This window comes from Myotis yumanensis, unplaced genomic scaffold (assembly GCF_028538775.1).
Source record: "Myotis yumanensis isolate MYYU_CA2020_CCGP unplaced genomic scaffold, mMyoYum1.0.hap1 SCAF_22, whole genome shotgun sequence".
Lineage (NCBI taxonomy): Eukaryota > Metazoa > Chordata > Mammalia > Chiroptera > Vespertilionidae > Myotis > Myotis yumanensis.
Window position 1 is genome coordinate 11,548,306 of NW_027223773.1, and position 21,390 is coordinate 11,569,695.

The 21,390-nt window shown below is 43.1% G+C and overlaps 1 protein-coding gene and 1 pseudogene across 1 annotated transcript in view; both read left to right on the plus strand.

Moving 5' to 3' along the window:
* The window catches only part of WDR64 (WD repeat domain 64), a 66,145-nt gene extending 49,182 nt beyond the window's left edge, over nucleotides 1-16,963 (plus strand). Inside the window, exons 19-28 of the mRNA XM_070401322.1 lie at nucleotides 452-488; nucleotides 1,304-1,443; nucleotides 2,093-2,198; nucleotides 3,986-4,044; nucleotides 5,853-5,962; nucleotides 11,006-11,194; nucleotides 12,922-13,027; nucleotides 13,527-13,607; nucleotides 14,722-14,835; nucleotides 16,880-16,963. Coding sequence (XP_070257423.1) covers nucleotides 452-488; nucleotides 1,304-1,443; nucleotides 2,093-2,198; nucleotides 3,986-4,044; nucleotides 5,853-5,962; nucleotides 11,006-11,194; nucleotides 12,922-13,027; nucleotides 13,527-13,607; nucleotides 14,722-14,835; nucleotides 16,880-16,963 — 1,026 coding nt within the window. The remainder of the gene's footprint in view (nucleotides 1-451; nucleotides 489-1,303; nucleotides 1,444-2,092; nucleotides 2,199-3,985; nucleotides 4,045-5,852; nucleotides 5,963-11,005; nucleotides 11,195-12,921; nucleotides 13,028-13,526; nucleotides 13,608-14,721; nucleotides 14,836-16,879) is intronic.
* On the plus strand, nucleotides 11,246-11,364 carry LOC138999405 (U4 spliceosomal RNA; annotated as a pseudogene).
* Nucleotides 16,964-21,390: the final 4,427 nt, after the last annotated feature.

Consider the following 21,390-nt stretch of genomic DNA (forward strand, 5'->3'; position numbering starts at 1 on the left):
GTGGAAAGAATAAACTTATGAGAATATTAGGAGTCAGATACACTTGAACTTGAATCCAAGTGTTCTGATTTATCTGATTAGCTTTAGAGACAGCCCTTACTCTCCGAGTTTCCATTTCTTCATCAGTGAAAATGATGAACAAATGGAAATAATAACACCCACATGCATGGTTGTTAATAAAATGCAAAATAATGTACACCATGAACGGGCACGCATTGGGCATTTAATTACTCTCGCTATTATGCTATCTCTGAGCCACTAGGAGGAAGTTGTGTCACAGATAACCCAATTCAGGAACATGAAAATCTCTGCAATATGTATTTCAAAGAATTAATCCAAAAATAACTTTAACGCTTAGCAATGTATCAGCTATCTGAAGAGTCTATGGATCCAGTGTATCTCATTTCCTTACAATGTCTTAGAAATACCTTCTTTTTCTCCCCTAATCCAGGGTAGCAAGCAGAGCATACATGACGGTGAGGGCAAAGGTCAGTATGAAGTCACCTCACTCCCTTATTCTAAAATGATTTCTTTGTGCCTTAGCCGGTTTGGCTCAGTGGATAGAGCGTTGGCCTGTGGACTGAAGGGTCCTGGGTTCCATTCCGGTCAAGGTCATATGCCAAGGTTGTGGGTTTGATCCCCAGTGGGGGGCATGCAGGAGGTAGCTGGTCCATGATTCTCTCTCATCATTGATGTTTCTATCTCTCTCTCCCTTTCCCTTCCTCTCTGAAATCAATAAATATACAATGCATGAAATTCATGCAAGAGTAGGCCTTCCTTCCCCCAGCTGCCGGCACCGGCTTTCCTCTGGCACCTGGGACCTGGGCTTCCCTCCAGCTTCCCTCTGGCACCTGAGACCCGGGCTTCCCTCGCAGCCCCAGCTTTGTCTGGAAGGTCGTCCGGAAGGACGTCTGGTCTAATTAGCATATTACACTTTTATTTTATATATAAAATAAAATATATATAATGTGCCTCTTAATCTCCTCTGAAACTGATACTAGATGCATAAGCCATTCTGTATGTGTAAGACTTGAGCTGGAGGTTTACGTGGTTTTAGCGGTTATGTACAGTGAAGAGGCTATGCAATAGGACCAAAAGCAAGCTCTCAGGTTTTTCCAGCAATATGGGAGTCCATTTGCTAATGCCGTGTTGTTCTCTGCCCTGATTGAAACTCTCTTGGGTTAAAAAAAAAAAAATTCTAGGGAAAAGAATGTGTTGTTTTGGGTATTTTCTACCCGCGTTCTAGAAGACTTTGAATTCCAAGTGTTGCCAGCACCATGGCAGCTCATTAATTTTCCAGTAGGTGAGCAAACGGATATCATTGTGGGAGAGCAACAGCCAGTGGACAAAAAACACGTTGCAAGCACCGGTGTGGCCGAACCTCAGCCTCCTGTCCTGGTCACCGCTCACGAGGACGGCCACCTGCGCTTATGGAATATAGAGGTGACGATGTCCACTATTTACCTGGCATAGAAAAGGATGAGAAAGAGCCCTGGCCAGTGTGGTTCAATGGATAGAGTGTTGGCCTTTGGACTGAAGGGTCCCGGGTTCCATTCCAGTCAAGAGCATGTACCTTGGTTGTAGGCCCCTCCCCAGCTGGGGCCCTGATCAGGGCACATACAGGAGGCAACCAATCGATGTGTTTCTCTCACATGGATGTTTCTCTCTGTCTTTTCCTCTCTCTTCCACTCTCTCTAAAAAAAAAAAAAAATCAATGTAAAAATATCAGCTGAGGATTAAAAAATAATAATAATAAAATAAAACAAGTGAGATGCACGTAAACCTGTAAAGAATGTTTGTTTAAAATAATATATAACTAGAAAAGAGATCTGAGGAATGGCATGATAAGGGTCAGGAGAAGTACAAAAATCAACCCCCAAATGATCTGTAATAATCAGAGTCCAGATGCCAATCGTGAATAGTTGTCTACACCTTTATGAATATTTAATTTCCTATGGATAGTTTCAAATTACTTTTACTACACATAGGATCGTGTTTTGGTAGTAGAGATAATTTTTTAGGTAGACTACTTATAGAGAAACTCAACTCCCATATGAATATTTTACAGAATCTGTGATTATACTTTATGCAGGGACGGCTGCTGAAAGACATGCTACCTTTTACAAAACATTCTGCCATTTCTCTGACATCACTGAACACTGATTCCTGTTCCAGGATACTACTGACCAGCAACGTAGGTAAGTCATTGTCTTCCTGTAGTTGGCTGTCTTAACCTACAAGATATAAAAAAAGGAGAATATGTGGCATCATTCATACAAAAGAATAAGAACGATGCTCAAAACTGAGAAGAGGTGTTGAGAGTGCCAAGGATATCTTGCTGAATGGACAGAACAATCAATGATGTGAACACCTATTTCATTCCTATTTCCTTACAATACGACATTCTATTTCTTCCATCTTTAAGTTGCGTATAGGACTACCCTGACCTTACATATTGGGGAGAATATAAAGTTTTCATTTTTTTTAAAATATATTTTATTGATTTTTTACAGAGAGGAAGGGAGAGGGATAGAGAGTTAGAAACATCGATGAGAGAGAAACATCGATCAGCTGCCTCCTGCACACTCCCAACTGGGGATGTGCCTGCAACCAAGGTACATGCCCTTGACCGGAATCGAACCTGGGACCCTTCAGGCCGCAGGCCGATGCTCTATCCACTGAGCCAAACTGGTCAGGGCAAGTTTTCATTTTTAACCTTGAAAGGGTTGTGTTGCATTAAGTCTTCATTATTAAAGGGAGAAGTGGCATGAACAGAGAGGAAAGGAAGTATTGGTTCTCAATAGGAGACTCTATTTTATACTTATTGTTAATAACTAATATAGTTGATCTTAATTCTTTAATGTAATGATATTCTTTTTGGTGGTTTTCTGTTTGTTTTCTTTTTTATTGAATTTATTATTTGGGTGGCATTGGTTAATAAATTATATAGGTTTCAGGTGTACAATTCTATAATACATCAACTGTATATTGTATTGTGTGGTCACCACCCCAAGTCTCCTTCCATCACCATTTATCCCCACCTGCCTCCATACCCTCTTCTACCATCTCCCCCCACCCACTTCCCCTCTGGTAACCACTATACTATTATCTGTGGTAACCACTATACTATTATCTGTATATGAGTTTTTTTCTTTCTTGCTTGCTTAATCTCTTCACCTTTTTAACCCAGCCTTGCAACCTCCCTCCCCTCTTACAGTTGTTAGTCTGCTCTCTATCTCTGTATCTATTTCCATTTTGTTTGGTTGTTTATTTTATTAGAGTCCACATATGAGTGAAACCATATGGTACTTGTCCTTCTCTAACTGGCTTATTTCACTTAGCATAATGCTCTCCAGGTCCATCCATGCTCAAACCCCTGAGCCACACCGGCCGGGCTCTCCTTCCCTTTTGAAGAATAATTTCTAAGGACATAGAATTCTAGGTTGGTGGGGGTTTTTCCTCAACATTTAAATATTTCACTCTCTTCTTGCTTACATGATTTCCAGGTGTCAGATGTAATTCTTATCTTTACTTCTCTATAAGTAAGGTGAAATTTTTCCTTGTGGCTTCTTTCAAGCTTTTTTCTTTAGGTTTGAGTTTCTGCAGTTTGAATACGATGTGCCTCGGTGTAGTCATTGTTGCTTTTTTAAAATCTAGTTGTTGTAACTATCATTTGGATTGTAGGATAATTATCTTCATAACCATTTGGGCTTCATTTGGTCATTGTATACTCATCTCTCTTTCATCTACCCTGATGTCTAGAAGAACTTTGACTTTGAGTATATAAGGCAACCTCATTGTGACTTATTAAGCCAGAAACAGAAAAGAATTGCCACATATAAAAGTTGATATGAAATTTCTTCTTTCACTGCTGGCTCCTCAGATTCGACTTTATTTACTGTTATAAATGCCTTGGCAGTGCAGGTAGCATGGACTTGGACAATAGATACTCATTTACATATTGCAATGTTCACATTTTATACAGAAGGACACGTGATCCTTTGCAGTGTTAGTTCCTTCCTGGATCCGCCTCATGATGAAAAGGTAAGATTTTAGTCTTCGTCTAACTTGTGAATCGGCGCATATGGATTGACATCTCTCTGTGGTAGACTTCACAAAAGATCTCCAAGCCAAGACTCCCTACTCTCATGTCATGTAGACTGCTAGGAAACTTAAGCCACATGACAAGTAACACTGGTCTATTGGGGAAAGGAGGGGGTGAGTGAGTGAGTGAGCAAGCCAGCCAGCCACTTGTCATTTTCCACCTACTTCATGTGTGTTTTTTTAATTTTGTTTTTTAAATATATTTTTATTGATTTCAAAGAGGAAGGACGAGGGAGAGAGAGATAGAAACATCAATGATGAGAGAGAATCATTGATCGGCTGCCTGGAAATCATGTTTTGACTTATTTGTGAGAATCTATGGAGAAACCCAGAGCTTAAAAGAGCTTATCTATCATTTAGCCTTCCACAGGCAGTTTTTATATCTTTTATATCTTCATAGACACTCTATGGCAGTGGTTCTCAACCTTCCTAATGCCGCGACCCTTTAATACAGTTCCTCATGTTGTGGTGACCCCCAACCATAAAATTATTTTTGTTACTACTTCATAACTGTAATTTTGCTACTGTTATGAATCATAATGTAAATATCTGATATGCAGGATTATTTTCATTGTTACAAATTGAACATAATTAAAGCATAGTGATTAATCGCAAAAACAATATGTAATTATATATGTGTTTTCCAATGGTCTTAGGCGACCCCTGTGAAAGGGTCATTCAACCCCCAAAGGGGTCGCGACCCACAGGTTGAGAACCACTGCTCTATGGGAATGTGACTGCAGAGCAGTCTCTGCAATTGACACTCTAGTTCAACAATTAAGCAATGTCTTCTGTGGCCTGTGTAGGAGCTCCTAGAGTTGAGAATAAGCCACGTCCTGAAGGAACTTACCAGTCAAACATCAGGATGTCTTTGAAAGAGAATGAGCTGGGCCCGTTTCTTTTGTTAATTCCTTGTGTTTTAGAGTTATTATATATAGCCCCCCTCCCCTGCACCCCTCCCACACACACACCACCAACAAAAATAACAAAATATACCTGGATAAAATTTTAAAATAGGAAAAGTCTTTTTGTCACTCTCTCCTTTAGTCTCCACCTTTCAACTCTGCTTGCTCCTGCTCCTGAGTATATTCGCTCCCAGTTCCCCCACAGCCTTTATCCTAAGGCTATTCTGTTCTTCCAGCAAGTCATTTAGTAATTTTCAACTAAATGAATTGCTAATTCTCAATTAAATGATAAATTTCTAAAGACATAAAGTACTTTCTGTTCCAGGGATCTGTATAGATTATCAAACATCTAAAAATTGAATTTAAAAATATATATATTTTTTTATTTCCGAGAGGAAGTGAGAGAAAGAGAGAGAGAGGTAGAAACATCAATGAGAGAGAGACAACAAGTGGCTGCCTCCTGCATGCCCCCCAATGGGAATCAAGCCCACAACCCAGGCATGTGCCCTGACTGGGAATCGAACCATGACCTCCTGGTTCATAGGTCGATACTTAACCACTGAGCCACACCAGCCAGGCTAAAAATGGAATTTTTGAGACCTTACCAACCAAAAGAAGAGCTCATTAAGGCAGGGGCGCCATCACCTTCCACACATGCCCACACCATTAATATATTTTTATATTTATATTAATATTATATTAATATATAATTAATATAATATTTATGTTATATTTTAAGAGCTCCTAAGCCGGGCTCTTTAATGATTAATAGTTTGCTCAAGCTTGAACTTTAATCAGCACATACTTATTCCAAGGTACATGTGCTTTATCGTTGCCGTCTAGAAATTCAAGCAGCTGCTTGCCTGGCGTGCTCATTCTTTAGAAATTGTTCAAGCGATCTACGTAGAAGACAAACAACTGGTGCTGACTGCCTCTGTCGATGGCTCCGTAAGGTATGGACTTCCATGCTCTCTTTGTTGTTTTTGATTTTAAAATATATTTTACTGATTTTTTTACAGAGAGGAAGGGAGAGGGATAGAGAGTTAGAAACATTGATGAGAGAGAACATCCCTCAGCTGCCTCCTGCACACTCCCTACTGGGGATGTGCCCACAACCGAGGTACATGCCCTTGACTAGAATCGAACCTGGGACCCTTCAGTCCGCAGGCCGACGCTCTATCCACTGAGCCAAACCTGTTAGGGCTGTTGTTGTTTTTAATCCTCACCCAAGGATAGTTTTCCATTGATTTTTAGGGAGTGGAAGGGAGGGGGAGAGACAGAGAGAGAGAAACATCGATGAGAGAGAGATACATGGATGCGTTGCCTCCCGCATGCACCCTGACCAGGGCCAGGGATCTAGCCTGCAACCAAGGTGCGTGCCCTTGACTGGAATCAAACCCGGGACCCTTCAGTCCACAGGCCAGTGCTCTATCCACTCATCCAAACCAGCTAGGGCTGGACTTTCATGCTATGAATTCAGGGTTTTGAGTATGAGAGGAAAAGGATATTAAGCTACAGTAGAAGTACATAAACCTAAACGCAATCATGCTTAACTGACTGAAATAAATAAACAAATAACTAAAGGTGGCACACAAAACGGCCTTGGGGAATGGGCTATTGGTTTGGAATTCTTTTGCAGGACTAAGGAAATGAGATGCCTTGCTCATCTGTGTTCGAATGTATAATAAGTACTTTCAATAAGTAGGTTTTTTGTAGACTTATTTCAAAGAATTAAGCAAGATGGATACCTCAGAGAGGTAAGCCCAAGCCCAGGGAGACCACAGGAAGAGACACAGAATTGGAAGTCAGTAAGAAGTCACAGAGCCCGGCCAGCATGGCTCAGTGGTTGAGTATCGACCTATGAACCCGGAGGCCATGGTTTGATTCCCAGTCAGGGCACATGCCAGGGCTGTGGGCTCCATCCCCAACGGGGGGCATGCAGGAGGCAACCAAAAATGATTCTCTCTCATCATTGATGTTTCTTTTTTTTCTTTTTTTAAAATATATTTTTTATTGATTTCAGAGAGCAAGAGAGAGGGAGATAGAAACATCAATGATGAGAGAGAATCATTGATTGGCTGCCTCCTGAAAGCCCCACACAGGGGATCAAGCCTGCAAGCCCTGACCGGGAATCAAACCGTGACCTCCTGATTCATAGGTCAATGCTCAACTACTGAGCCATGCCAATTGGGCCTTCTTTTATTACGGTATAATTTGCATATAACATTAGTAAATGATTCAATATTTGTATATATTGTAAAATGATCACCACAATAAGTCTAGTTAACATCAAGTCTCCTTAACATCCATTACCACAAATAGTTATAAAAAATGTTTTTCTTATGATGAGGACTTTGAAGATCTATTCTCTCAGCAACTTTCAAATATACAATATAGTATTATTAACTATAGTCACCATAATATATAAGGCCTACTTGTTTTTAATTGCCTAAATAATGCTACATATACATACATAAAATTCTAAAAACACAAATATATCTGTATTAATAGAAATATCATGACATTTTTTGAGACAAATTGTCACATATTAAAATGTCTTAAAATTAGAGGTAAACACCGGAGACCGCTGCCGCAAACAACCATTTCAAAAATACAACTAAAAGACTGAACGGACATCACCCAGAACCACAGGAAGGCTGGCTGAAGAGAGACTCTACAACTAGAAGGAAAGAGAACAGCAAATCGAGGCTCAGAGGCGGCGCAGTGTGGAAAATACAAAGGTTTGCAGCGGCTGCCGGGGTTCTGAGAAGCAGAGCCTCTGGGAACGGGACTGAGCGTGGCCATAACTGCTCCCATCCGCCCGCCCTGTTGATCCCGCCCCGCCCAAAACCTGCGCACAGCCATTTGCCGATTGCCTCAGGCAAAGGCTGGATTAGCGCCTCCCCAGAAGGCAGACGTTTTCCACACAGCTGATTTCCACAGCCAGCCGGCCTGGTGGTCAAACCCCTCTAGTGTTAACTACAACAATTAAGGCTTGGCTAGAACAAGACTGCGCACAGAGACCACAAGGGGGTGCACCAAGAAAGCATAAAAGATGCGGAGACAAAAAAACATGACAGAAATGGAGGATATGGAGCTAAGAATCGCAATTTTGAGGGCTTGCCATAAATTTGTGCAGAGCCTCACGAAAACTAATGAGACCCTCGATGCTACGATAAAGAAATTAGAAAGTAAGCATACACGGACTGAAATAAAGAATATTATACCCAATAGCAGACCAGAGGAGCTCAAGAATCAAACCAAAGATTCGACAAAAAACACCCAATTGGAAAAGCAAAATGAAAAAAGAATCCGAAAGTGTGAAGATAGTGTAAGGAGCCTCTGGGACAGCTTTAAGCGGTCTAATATCAGAGTCATTGGAGTGCCAGAAGATGAGAGACAGCAAGATATTGAAAACCTATTTCAAGAAATAATGGCAGAAAACTTCCCCCACCTGGTGAAAGAAATGGACTTACAGGTCCAAGAAGCGCAGAGAACCCCAAACAAAAGGAATCCAAAGAGGACCACACCAAGACACATCATCATTAAAATGCCAAGAGCAAAAGACAAAGAGAAAATCTTAAAAGCAGCAAGAGAAAGAGGCTCAATTACCTACAAGGGAATACCCATACGACTGTCAGCTGATTTCTCAACAGAAACTTTGCAGGCCAGAAGGGAATGGCAAGAAATATTCAAAGTGATGAATACCAAGAACCTACAACCAAGATTACTTTATCCAGCAAAGCTATCATTCAGAATTGAAGGTCAGATAAAGAGCTTCACAGATAAGGAAAAGCTAAAGGAGTTCATCACCGCCAAACCAGTATTATATGAAATGCTGAAAGGTATCCTTTAAGAAGAGGAAGAAGAAGAAAAAGGTAAAGATACAAATTATGAACAACAAACATGCATCTATCAACAAATGAATCTAAGAATCAAGTGAATAAATAACCTGATGTACAGAATGAACTGGTGATTATAATAGAATCAGGGACATAGAAAGGGAATAGAATGACTATTCTTGGGGGAAAAAGGGGTGTGGGAGATGCGGGAAGTGACTGGACAAAAATCATGCACCTATGGATGAACAAAGTGGGTGGGGAGTGAGGGTGGAGGGTGGGGTGGGAGCTGGAAGGAGGGGAGTTATGGGGGGAAAAAAGAGGAACAAATGTAATAATCTGAACAATAAAGATTTAATTTAAAAAAAAAAATGTCTTAAAATTATGGTGATGAATTGTCCTCTTAAGAGAATAAATTTAGGTAAGAGAGGCTTCAAAGTATATTAGCGAGTTTAAAATAAATAAAAGAATTTACAACTGTTACCACAGAAATACAGAGGATTATGAAAGAGCATTATGAATGGCTACATGCCACTAAATCAGACAGCCTAGGAGTGGACAACATTTTAGAATAATAAAACTTTCTTCGATTAAATCATGAAGAGCGGAAGCAGAGTAGCGCAGCAGAAGCGTGCTGGGCCCATAAATCATGAAGAATTAGGAAACCTGAATGGACTGATAGTAAAGAAATTAAAACAGTAATCAAAACCTCCCCAAAAAACAAAACACTAGGACCAGATGGCTTCCCTGGTAAATTCTACCAAACATTCCAAGCAGATTTAATACCTGCCCCTTTCCAACTCTTCCAGAAAGTTCATGCTTCTTAACTCATTGTGCACGGCCAACCTGACCCTGGTACCAAACCCAGGTAAGGATAACATCAACAAATGAAATGACAGGCTGATATCGCTGATGAACCTAGATGTAAAAATCCTCAAAAAAATATTAGCAAACCAAATACAGCAACACATTGTAAGGATCTTACACCACAACCCAGTGGGATTCATCCCGGGCATGCAAGGAAGGCTCGACATGAGAAAATCAATCCACGTGAAACACCACATTAACTAAATGAAGTCAAACTGTCAGTGTTTGCACAACACATATTAGTTATATAGAGAAGAACCTAAAGATTCCAGCAAAAAAACACACACACACAACACACACAAAATAATGATAAATGAATATAATGAAGTTACAGGATACAAAATCAATATACAGAAATTGTTTGTTGTGTTTTTAAATACTAACAATGAGCTATCTCTGAAAGAAAAAAGAAAAAAAGCAATCCCTCTTATGATCACAATGAAAAGAATAAAATGCCTAGAAATAAACTTACAAAGGAGAGGAAAGGCAGGAAAGGCCTATCCACTGAAAACTATAAGACATTGTTGAAAATGAAGACATTTGTGTTCATGGATTGGAACAATTCACATTATTAAAGTGTGCGTATGGCCTAAAGCAATCTACAGACTCCAGGCAATCCCTATCAAAATACCAAAGTTATTTTTAGAACAAAATAGGACAAAACATCCTAAATTTGTAGTATGATACCGTAAAAAACCCCAATAAGCCAAAGCAATCCTGAGAGAAAAAAAACAAAGTCAGTGTGAGCTCTGATTAGCTTAAACGAGCAGTGTTACTTGGAGAAAAACCTGTTCCTTATTTTCTGGCTTCAATGAATGGATATCATCAGTCCAAATTCAAATTGACATTTTCTGAAATTGTTGTAGATTAGAATTCTAGCTAATAAAAATATTTATGTTATGATTAGATCCATATATTTAATGAAAAGAGTTCTGGACTCAAGTTTAAAATCCATAATGAAAACCTTGTCGTTAGCCCTGACCAGTTTGGCTCAGTGGATAGAGTGTCGGCCTGCGGACTCAAGGGTCCCAGGTTCGATTCTGGTCAAGGGCATGTACCTTGGTTGCGGGCACATCCCCAGTGGGGAGTGTGCAGGAGGCAGCTGATCGACGTTTCTTTCTCATTGATGTTTCTGACTCTCTATCCCTGTCCCTTCCTCTCTGTAAAAAAAAAGAAAATCAGTAAAATATATTTTTTAAAAAATAAAACAAAAAAAAACCTTGTCCTTAACAAAATAACTTCCACTGAATCCCAGTGACTGTATCCTCCCTATCTTTTGCCTTTCCTTAGGCTCTGGCATGCCCTCAATGGTCATTACTGTGGGTATTTTGGACAGCGAAGGTCCTTTGACCTAGCACAGACAACCGATTTCATTTTGCCTTGTGATGTTAATGAGTACCCCATAGAAATAAAAGAAGAGAGCAAGTTCACAGAAAATAAACAAAAATATGACTATCCTCTGGTATTTGACCGGCAAAGGTAAGGCCATTGGGTTTCCTTTAGAGACCAGACAAGAATTAAGCTATTATCAGCTTTGCACAGTTGCAGTATCGTAGCCAATGAGGTTTATCCAAGGTGTGATTATTGCTAATTTAGAAATAATAATAATAATAATAATAATAAAACTATTATGATACCATAACACTGTGCTGGACATGAAAAATTCAAAGGCAAAAAACTCAAAACTTTTCAATTATTTTGCAATCCAGTGGGAGGGTGCACAAAGATTTACAATCCTATATAATAAAAGCGTAGTATGCAAATTGTCCCCTCGACCAGGGGGTCCTCTGGGAGTTCAACCAGGGGTCGGGGCCGGCCAGGGGAAGGGAGGGAGTACCCAGCCGACAGCCAGTAGCCGCTAGGGACCCTACCAGGGTACAAATTTCGTGCACTGGGCCTCTAGTTCAGTATAATAGTACTGCTAAGAATATCAATTCCTAAGATAATCAAAGAGGAGCAAACAAGATTTATCCAAATAAAGAAGACCAAAGAGGCAATTGCCTACGCAAAGGCACAAAATGATGAAACACTATTATATAGTCATTAAAGTTCAGGGAGCAATTAGAGAAGACATGGTAGAAGATAAAGCAAGAAAAGTCTATAGATTTCAGAGAGGAAGGGAGAGGGAGACAGAGAGATAGAAACATCAAAGATGAGGATTGATCGGCCACCTCCTGCAGGCCCCACCCTGAGGACTGAGCCCGCAACCCAGGCATGTGGCCTGACCAGGAATCGTGACCTTCTGATTCATAGGTGGAGGCTCAACCACGTGGGGCATATAAAGAAAGACTAAAGCAAAATGAGCTTTAGTTATGGCCAACATAAAGATTTTCAACTTTACTGACATCACTGTGACAGAATATACAAGAGGAAAAGCAGGTCTGGAGAAAAAAGATCGTGTATACGATTGTCTAACCACTAAGCAGTATGTCTGAAACCAACACAAAATAAAACTGGGAAAAAAAGATACTGAGTTTAGTTTTGGATAGGTTGAAGTCTAAGATGCCTGTGGGATATGATTTTTTAAACTAGAGGCCCGGTGCACGACATTCATGCACTGGTGGAGGGTCCCTCAGCCTGGCCTGTGCCCTCTCACAGTCCAGGACCCCTCGAGGGAAGTCTGCTGAGGAGTCCTTAGCGCTGCCGCAGAGGAGGGAGAGGCTCCTGCCACTGCGCTCGCCAGTCATGAGCCCGGCTTCTGGCTGAGCGGCACTCCCCCCGTGGGAGCACACTGACCACCAGGGAGCAGCTCCTGTGTTGAGTGTCTGCCCCCTGGTGGTCAGTGCGCATCATAGCAACCAGTCGTTCCACCGTTCAGTCTATTTGCATATTAGCCTTTTATTACATAGGATGTTTTCAATGCTTAGTTATGGCTTTTTAAACATATGCAAAAGTAAGTTTTAACTAAGTAGAAGCTTCCCTGAGTCACCCAAATATCAAGCATCGGGTTGGTGCCCAAGGTCTCCTCATCCCTACTACGCAGTGTTTTTCCCAATGGCTATCTAATGAATTTAACAGCACGGAATGCTCAGGTCTAGTAGAAATCTCTTTCGTTCACCTGGAGAGAAATCTGGGAAGCCAAAGGGAACGAGACTTACGTACATGGCATCGTTAGGGCTGGTGCCATGGGAGCCGGAGGGTTTGGGACCCAGAGGGGAAAGGTGTGGATAGGTGCGTAACAGCTTTTCTTATATCCTCCTGTGCAGGTGGCAGAGACTGAGCTCCATGGCTTTGCTTTTCAAACGGACGCCTTCTAAGCCCTTTAAAGTGGAGCATGATTTTAAGTTTTTCAAGTCTCTTTCTTCTCCCAAGGTAATTCTTAAACACCCAACAAGAATACTGTAGCTTTCCTGAATTACCATATGGACAGTGTATCAGTTTGCTATTGCTGCTATGACAGATTACTACAAACTAAGTGGTTTAAACAACACATTAATCCTTGACTGTTCTGTACGTCAGAAGTCAGACCTGGGCCCGGCCAGTGTGGCTCAGTGGTTGAGCATCAATCTGTGAACCAGGAGGTCATGGTGTGAGTCCTGGTCAGGGCACAGGCCCCAGTTGTGGGCTTGATCCCCAGTGTGGGGCATGCAGGAGGCAGCCAATCAGTGATTCTCTCTCATCATTGATGTTTCTATCTCTCTCTCCCTCTCCTTTCCTCTCTGAAATCAATAAGAAATAAATTTTTAGGAGAACGGCAAAAGCTTGCTTAAGGCCCTGCAGCTAAGAAGTGGCAGAGTCAATTTGAACCCAGGAATTTTGCCGCTTACGGAATGTACCCTTTTCATGAAACATCCGCTCCTCTGTTTTGCAGATTCAAAAGCATGCCTTGGAAAGTTTCTTGACTGAAAACAGAGAGGCGGGGATTGTTTTTGGTTCTCTGCCCATATACAGGGTGAGTTGAATGCTTCCAGGACCGGAGTGGTGACGGGACAATAGGGAATCTCACATCTCATTCCCGACCCTGGGCTCCCAAGCCAGGTCGGGGAAAATCCACATCACCGGGCTGGCTGATGTCTCCATTACCCGGCTGTGTCCGACCCCGAGAGGCCTTCGGTCTGTGTGGCAGCGGCCTTGATCACTTGCCTCTGCCTTCCCCATGGAACAACACCACAGGGAACAGCTTTGACCTTTAACCCAGCTCTGCGTTACCCTTTAGCCTGGCACACACACCTGTCACGCTCTGGCCCCCGCCTGACCCGTGTGCCATCATTTCCACCACCTTCTCCCATGACCCCCATCCTCCAGCTGAGCCAGACTACTCGCTGCTCCTTACGCATCAGCATTCCTCCCGCCTCAGTGACTTTGCCTGTGCTGCCCCCCTGCCCAGAATTCATCTGCCTCTGGTTTCCCTCCAAATCCCCCCTCATCCTTCAGGTCTCCATTCCAGATCACCTCTGTCAAATTAAAGAACCAGTCGGTTAACCGAGGGTAATAACATGAAGATAAAATATTTCAACTTACTTCTAACTTATTATTTCTTAAAATGTTACCCCTCCTTGCCCAAAACGCCTTCATTGTGATGAGTATCAAACTCTTAAGCTGCAGGTTGATGCTGAGGGTGAACTATTAAGAATTAATAGTGGGGCCCTAGCCGGTTTGTCTCAGTGGATAGAGCATCAGCCTTCGGACTGAAGGGTCCTGGATTTTATTTCAGTCAAGAGCATGTACCTCCATTGCAGGCTTGATCCCCAATCCTGGTCAGGACATGTGTGGAAGGCAACCAATCAATGTGTCTCTCTCACATCAATGTTTGTTTCTCTCTCTCTCTCTCTCTCTCTCTCTCTCCTCTTCCCCTTTCCTTCCATTCTCTCTAAAAATCAATGGGCAAATACCCTCGGGTGAGAATTAATTAAAAATAAAATAAAAAAAGAGTTAATAGTGGGCAACTGTGAAGGGGAGTATATTTTAAAGCAGTTGGAACTTCTCACTCCCTATCCCCCACCCCTGAATTCACATTACGGAAGTAATCACTTGAGTATGTCTCACTCTTCACTTGTGGCTCGCAGGTACCAAGCCCCACGAGTCTGAAATTCCTTCCGCTCATTGGCTCAGAGGTCATAAAGGAGTCTTCTGACGGCGTTCCAGGAAAGAAGAAGGCAGGTCATGTTCAACATGAAAGAGTAAGTTAGCACTTGGGATTCCATGGTCCATCCCATTTCCGTTTGGATTGGTATCATCTGCACCTAAATGAATAACAGGTAACACACACAACTACAACAACAAAAAGCTGCTTTATCTATATATATAAAAGCCTAAGCTACTGGCTGACTGGCTGGTAGCTATGACGAGCACTGACCACCAGGGGGAAGACACTCAACGCAGGAGCGGAAACCACAGGCATGAAAATGGAACAGACTGATGAATCTCAGAGGGAAGAGATTAACCAAAGATCTTATATGCATACTAGAGGCCCTGTGCATGGATTCATGCACTGGTGGGGTCCCTCGGCCTGGCCTGTGACCTCTTGCAATCTGGGACCCCTCAGGGGATGTCAGAGAGCCAGTTTCCACCTGATCCCTACAGGCCAGACCGAAGGACCCCACCAGTGCATAAATCCGTGCACCAGGCCTCTAGTTTAATATAGAAAACTTGACCATAATTTTGTTAGCTTGTGCCCTTAATGAAGAAAATATGAATTATCAACAATTCTACCAATTGTTTGAGTAAGAATTTTTGGCAAAAGAAGATTTTTTGTTATAAAAATTATTTACTTTTTTTTTTTAACAAAGGCAAATCAACTTTTCTTTTTTTTAATACTAGTATATTTTTATTGATTTCAGAGAGGAAGGGAGAGGGAGAGAGAGATAGAAGCATCAATGATGAGAGAGAATCATTGATCAGCTGCCTCCTGCACAGTCCTTACTGGGGATTGAGCCCACAACCCGGACATGTGCCCTTGACCGGAATGGAAACTGGGACCCTTCAGTCTGCAGGCTGACGCTCTATCCACTGAGCCAACTGGCTAGGGCTATATCAGTTCCTTTTAATTTGTTAAGTGATGGATAAAACACAGTGGTATAAATAATCCAAAACTAACAGGTAAATCAAAAGAGTGTTAGAGTTTTATAATTGGTTTATTTTATGCCCCATATGTGCATTGCTTTACCTCATCTGGTATTAAATATGTAGAAAACTAAAGAAAGAAAGACCAGTGAAGCTTAGGAAGCTGCCTCAGCCGTTAGCAGATTGATCTGGGGAACAAAGTCTCCCACCTGGTCTTAGGGGGAAGGAAGAGCAGTCACGTGACCCGTGAGTATCCACGCCCAGGCTGCAGGTAGTTAAATGTCGACCTTGGGGCTCCCTCAGTGTTTTTTCCTTGGAACTCTCTACATCTGCTCTTCTCTCTGCCTTCTCTCTCTCTTCTTCCCCATCATGGACCATACAATCAAATTGATGTTTGCTTTAAATATTGGCTGAACATGATTGACAATATTAGACACTTCTTGTTGTGATTTTTTAATGAGTTCAACATTTTATATGTATAACTTCCAAACATACCCAATTCCAACCAAAACGAACTTTCCTTTCTCATTTGTGGGATCATCACTGGATTTTATTTTCCTGTAAGTCACTGGACGCTGGCGATATTATTATGCAGTATCTCTCTGCTGTATCTCAGCCTTAGCAAGCTTCTTTGCTCTGTTTCGTTTTAACCAATCCTTTACAGTTTGGGCAGTTGAGTGACAGAATGAATAACTGCCCAGTCAACTATTTCTAAAGCGTCTGCTCTTCCACCCCTGCCCTTCACCCTTCGGTAGCGCCCCCTTCTGTTTTTAAACATTTTACCCTGGAGGCACCCAGGATAGGTAAGTGAGTAAATAGACTTTCTTTCTAGGAGGATGAAAATCTCTGCAAAACTTAGTGGTGCAGCCTGGCCACGTAGCTCAATAGTTGAGCATTGACCTACGAACAGGAGGTCACAGTTCAATTCCCCGTCAGGGCACATGGCCGTGTTGTGAGCTCGATCCCCAGTAGGGGGCGTGCAGGAGGCATTCGATCAATGGTTCTCTCTCATCATTGATGTTTCTCTCTCTCCCTCTCCCTTCCCCTCTGAAATCAATAAAAATAGATTTTTTTTTTTTAATTAGTGGTGCAACTTGACTCTAGCAAATTATGTTTGTCTTGCAAGGCTAGTTCTTAACCGACATGTCCTTTATTTCACAGATGCAGCGGAGGAAAAGTCTGAAGAGGAATTTAGTCCCACAGATCAACCTGTCGCCTTTCTTCTTCCCAGTCATCCCCAAATAAGAGAAAAATGAGAGCTGGCTGCCATGGCCGAGCTGCACGAAAGCACGGCCTGAAGGAGAGGTCGGGCTTTATTTCAGGATGAAAGCGAAGGTCCATCAGACACTGTCACCCTCTCTGTACCCTCAGACCCGCTGACTCCTGGAGAAGCTCATTCGTGGAGCGCAGGTGGCCTCAGCTCTGAATGCCAAGCAAGCTGCCAGCAGCCAGGCGGCCAATATCTTTCACCCATTGAAATGCACTTAAGAAACTGGCAGTGTTTCTTGTGTACTGTCGGCAAAATGACAAAGGAAATAGAGAAAATCAATAGCATAAGTAAAATAATATGGCCCTAGTTATTACCTTTCCACCTTCCCCATTGTTCAACCTAACTCCTAGCCAGAATTATTATCCAACGGTACACGTTAAGAGATAAAAAAGATCAGAAATATAAACAATAAGATGGCAATAAATACGTATCCATCAACAATCAAATCTAAACATCAAAATAAATGAACAACGAATCGAATGAACAAAATAAACTGATGAATAAAACAGAACCAGGGGCATGGAAACATAGAACAGACTGAGGAATCTCAAGGAGGAGGGGGTAGGAGGAAGCTGGAAAGATTAACCGAAGAATTTATATGCATATCTGCATTGCCCCTGAACACAGACAATAGGGCTGGGAAGGCCTAGGGATGGGTGGAATCCGGGTGGAGGAGGGCAATGGGGGGACATCTGTAATACTCTCAACAATAGAAATAAAAACTAAAAAGAGACAATTACTTTGCTGTGGCATACAAAAGAATTGTTATTAAAAGGAAAAATGTACCAGTCAACCTTCTAGCTTTTTCTTTTTTTTGTAAGAGAAGATTCATTGGGTGAATCACAGAGGTAGATTCCTAGAAGCAATGGACTTAGGAAACAGGTCGTAGAGGTAAAGGAAGGGCCCTTGGAGCTTGGGAGAGAGGAAGCTAATGGTGACGTGCCCGGGGCAGGGAGGGGAAAGGCCACAGGGGCTCCTGGGAGGGAGAGGCACTGGGTCCTCCTTCCTAAGGGCTTTAAGGTGGAGAGTTTAGGGGGGTCCCCAGGGAAGGTCTCAATAGATCATTCAGCAGCTTTCCGGGTATCCTTTCAGGGTTGTGAGCTCCACTGATTGATTGGCGGCACCAGGGCAGGGGTCATTACTCCATGCAGCTGGTCCTAACGTCAGCCTTCAGCAGTGGCGGGTTTTGTCGCTCATCTGGGCCTGGAGCTGAAATACAGCTGAGGCCTAGAGGTTATCTCTCGGGAGGAAAGGTCAGGGGGACCAAACCCCAAGACCAGGGATATGCAAGGGGGTAAAAGTCACCCTGGGGCGAGTCCCACCCTACCATGGATTGTCCATTGCTAGGCACCTATGGCTTTCCACTCTGATGTCCTTCTGACCTGGCCCACCTCCCGGTCTGTGTAACCGCCTACAACACCAGTAGCTTCGGCGTCTGGTAAGAACCTGCTTTCTGGCTCAGCGATGGCCTCTACTTGGGCACTTGCATGGCAAAGGGCTCTTTGTCTTTTCTCGTTAGGGAACTGTCATATGGAAGAAAATGTTCAGACTTTCTCAGGTAAAGTCAGAAGGTATTTTCATTTAGTCTAGAAATGACTCGAGATAAGTAGAACTTGAATAATTATCTGATCTTCCTAAGGGTTATCACTTACTAATTCTTTTAACTCATTGATTTTGTTACTTTGACCAAATGATTCATTTCACCAATGGGGACTCATGTGAAAAATAAAAATGCGTCTAAATTTGATCAATAATAAATGAGATGTTAATTAAGTCATATAAAATAAATTTAACTGGTTTTTCTTTTTCTTTTTTTTCACTTAAAAATATCCTTGAACCCTTATTATATAACTTGTTATATTTAAAAAAATAGGTTTTACATTTTGTCCAAACTCCTCTATGTGATTTCCAGTTATTTAAGTGGAAATTAGTTATTATCTGTAAGGCTTATTTCAGCCAGTTTCCTCTCTTTCAGAGAAAAGGGCATGATTTACTGTATAGCAGTGGTTCTCAACCTTCCTAATGCCGTGACCTTTTAATACAGTTCCTCATGTTGTGGTGACCCCCAACCATAAAATTATTTTTGTTGCTACTTCATCACTGTAATTTTGCTACTGTTATGAATCGTCATGTAAATATCTGATATGCAGGATGTATTTTCATTGCTACAAATTGAACATAATTAAAGCATAACGATTAATCACAAAAACAATATGTAATTATATATGTGTTTTTCCGACGGTCTTAGGCGACCCCTGTGAAAGGGTCATTCAACCCCCAAAGGGGTCGCGACCCACAGGTTGAGAACCGCTGCAGTGTATAGGAAGGGACAGCAGTTTCTTACAAGCAAGTGTTGCGCCCTCTAGTGGATCAAAAGAGACAACACAGTTTTTGAACAACTGGCTGACATTCTGAGAAGAATGTATTTGGGGAAAGCAGATTACTAATGCAGAAGAAAACAAAGACACCAGTTATTTTGCCAAATATCATAATTGTTTTCGATGAAATCAGATAATATTAGGATAATTGATTACCTACTAAATTTAAAACTTAAAAATGTATAAAACATCATAAGCACAAGTAAATTAACTAGAGAAAACACTTCTCACAAACAGGGCATAAAAATAGAGCAAAGTGTACAAGAGATTTGAAAACCTACAAGAAAAAAAAACAGGAAACATACAAAAATGGGTGAAAGTTATGATTAGGTTATATATTCAAGAGGAAACCTAGAAAGCAATACTCAATACTCGCAGTCGTTAGCAATCAGAGAAATGCAAATGGAAATAATAATAACTTCTCACTGTTACATGTTAGAGTGACCAGGACGTGTAGGAAAAAAATGTAGGGATTTAGGAACGCTTATCCACGGCAGGTAGGAATGTATACTGGAGTTCCTATCTGAAGAGCAATTGGCAGGTTAGTCAGATTAGGTATGACCCAGCCCGGTTGGCGTGGCTCAGTGGTTGATCTTGGACCTATGACCCAGGAGGTTGCTGGTTCAATTCCCCATCAGGGCACATGCCCAGGTGTGGGCTCCATCCCCATTGTGAAGCGGGCAGGAGGCAGCTGATCAATGATTCTCTCTCATCACTGATGTTCCTCCCAGTCCCTTCCTTTCTGTAATCAATTAAAAAATACATTAAAAATAACCAAAACAAAACTATGTTTGTGGGTTTTCAGATCTATGTAGTTCAAGGTTGCAGCCTAGTTGAGAATGAAGAGGGCTTAGAGGAGCCAGGCCAGTAAGGAGAGAACCTTTGTCCCTTCTTAGTTAAATTGCTTACCAAGCGTCACCTCTGTCCCTTCCTAAAGTCTCTTAGAGCTCATGCTGCACCTCCTGTTTCCCTGGAGCCCCTTTTTAGGTTTTAAAAACAACAAAGACACGCGGATGCGCTTTGAACTTCAGCAGCTCTGAACAAGGCTGTGGTCGGAAAGAACTACAACTCCCAGCGGCCCCCGCGCGAGAAACAATTCTCCACTCCCTGGCGCCATTCCATGTTGACCAATCAGCTCAGCTCTTCCCGCCCCTTCCACAGGCTGCATGGGCTTCCGGCGGGCAGCGGCACCCGGAGTCGCAGGGCTACGGGACCACGGTCGCTTCCGGGCAGAACGCCCTTCCGGCGTCGCGGAGATGCGTGACGTCACTTCCGCTGGGCGGGGCGCGGGCCCTCCCGCGCAAATTGAAAGATTGGTCCGTGCTGCGCGGCGGCGCCCCGCTCTAGTGCCGGGACCCCGGGAGTCAGCGGCGCTGGGGCCGGGTTTCGGAGCCCCTGCCCGGCTGCCCGAGGAGTGAACGGAGCGGGCCGTGCAGAGGCTTTGGGTGGGTTCCTGCTGGTCCCCGCGGCGGAGGTGGTCTGCGCGTCCCCACGTTCCGGGCTGGGGGTTCGGGGTCTGCGTGGTTCCCGCCCCCCGACCCTGCAGCCGGGCCCCGGGGAGCGCGGGGGGTCGCTGCCTGATGCGGCTCGTGGCCCGGGCCGGTGTGGGGTCCGGAGGGAACGTGCTGGGCTTGGTGGGGGCTGCAGTTCGTGAACCGAGGGGCCGTCCGCGTGGCCTGCAGGCCATTCATTCCCTGCCGGGCCCGGCCCCGGTGGTCGGACCCCAATCCCCCCGGTCTTTGTGCAAAAGCTCGCAGTCCCGTTTTCGCATGCGATCTCCCGGCTTTTTTTTTCCTTTATTGATTAAGGTATTACACGTGTGTCCTTATCCCCCCATTTCCCCCCCTCCACTCCCTCCCCCCCCACTCGTGCCCTCACCTCCCTGGTGTCTGTCCATTGGTTAAATGGGGACAAGTACATTTTTCCTTTCCGCAGGCCAGGGAAAGGCGCCTTCTGGAATGGGCCTGCGGGCCTCGCCCCTCCACCTCTGGGCGACCTAGGAGCCAAGAGGCGCGGGTGCAGCT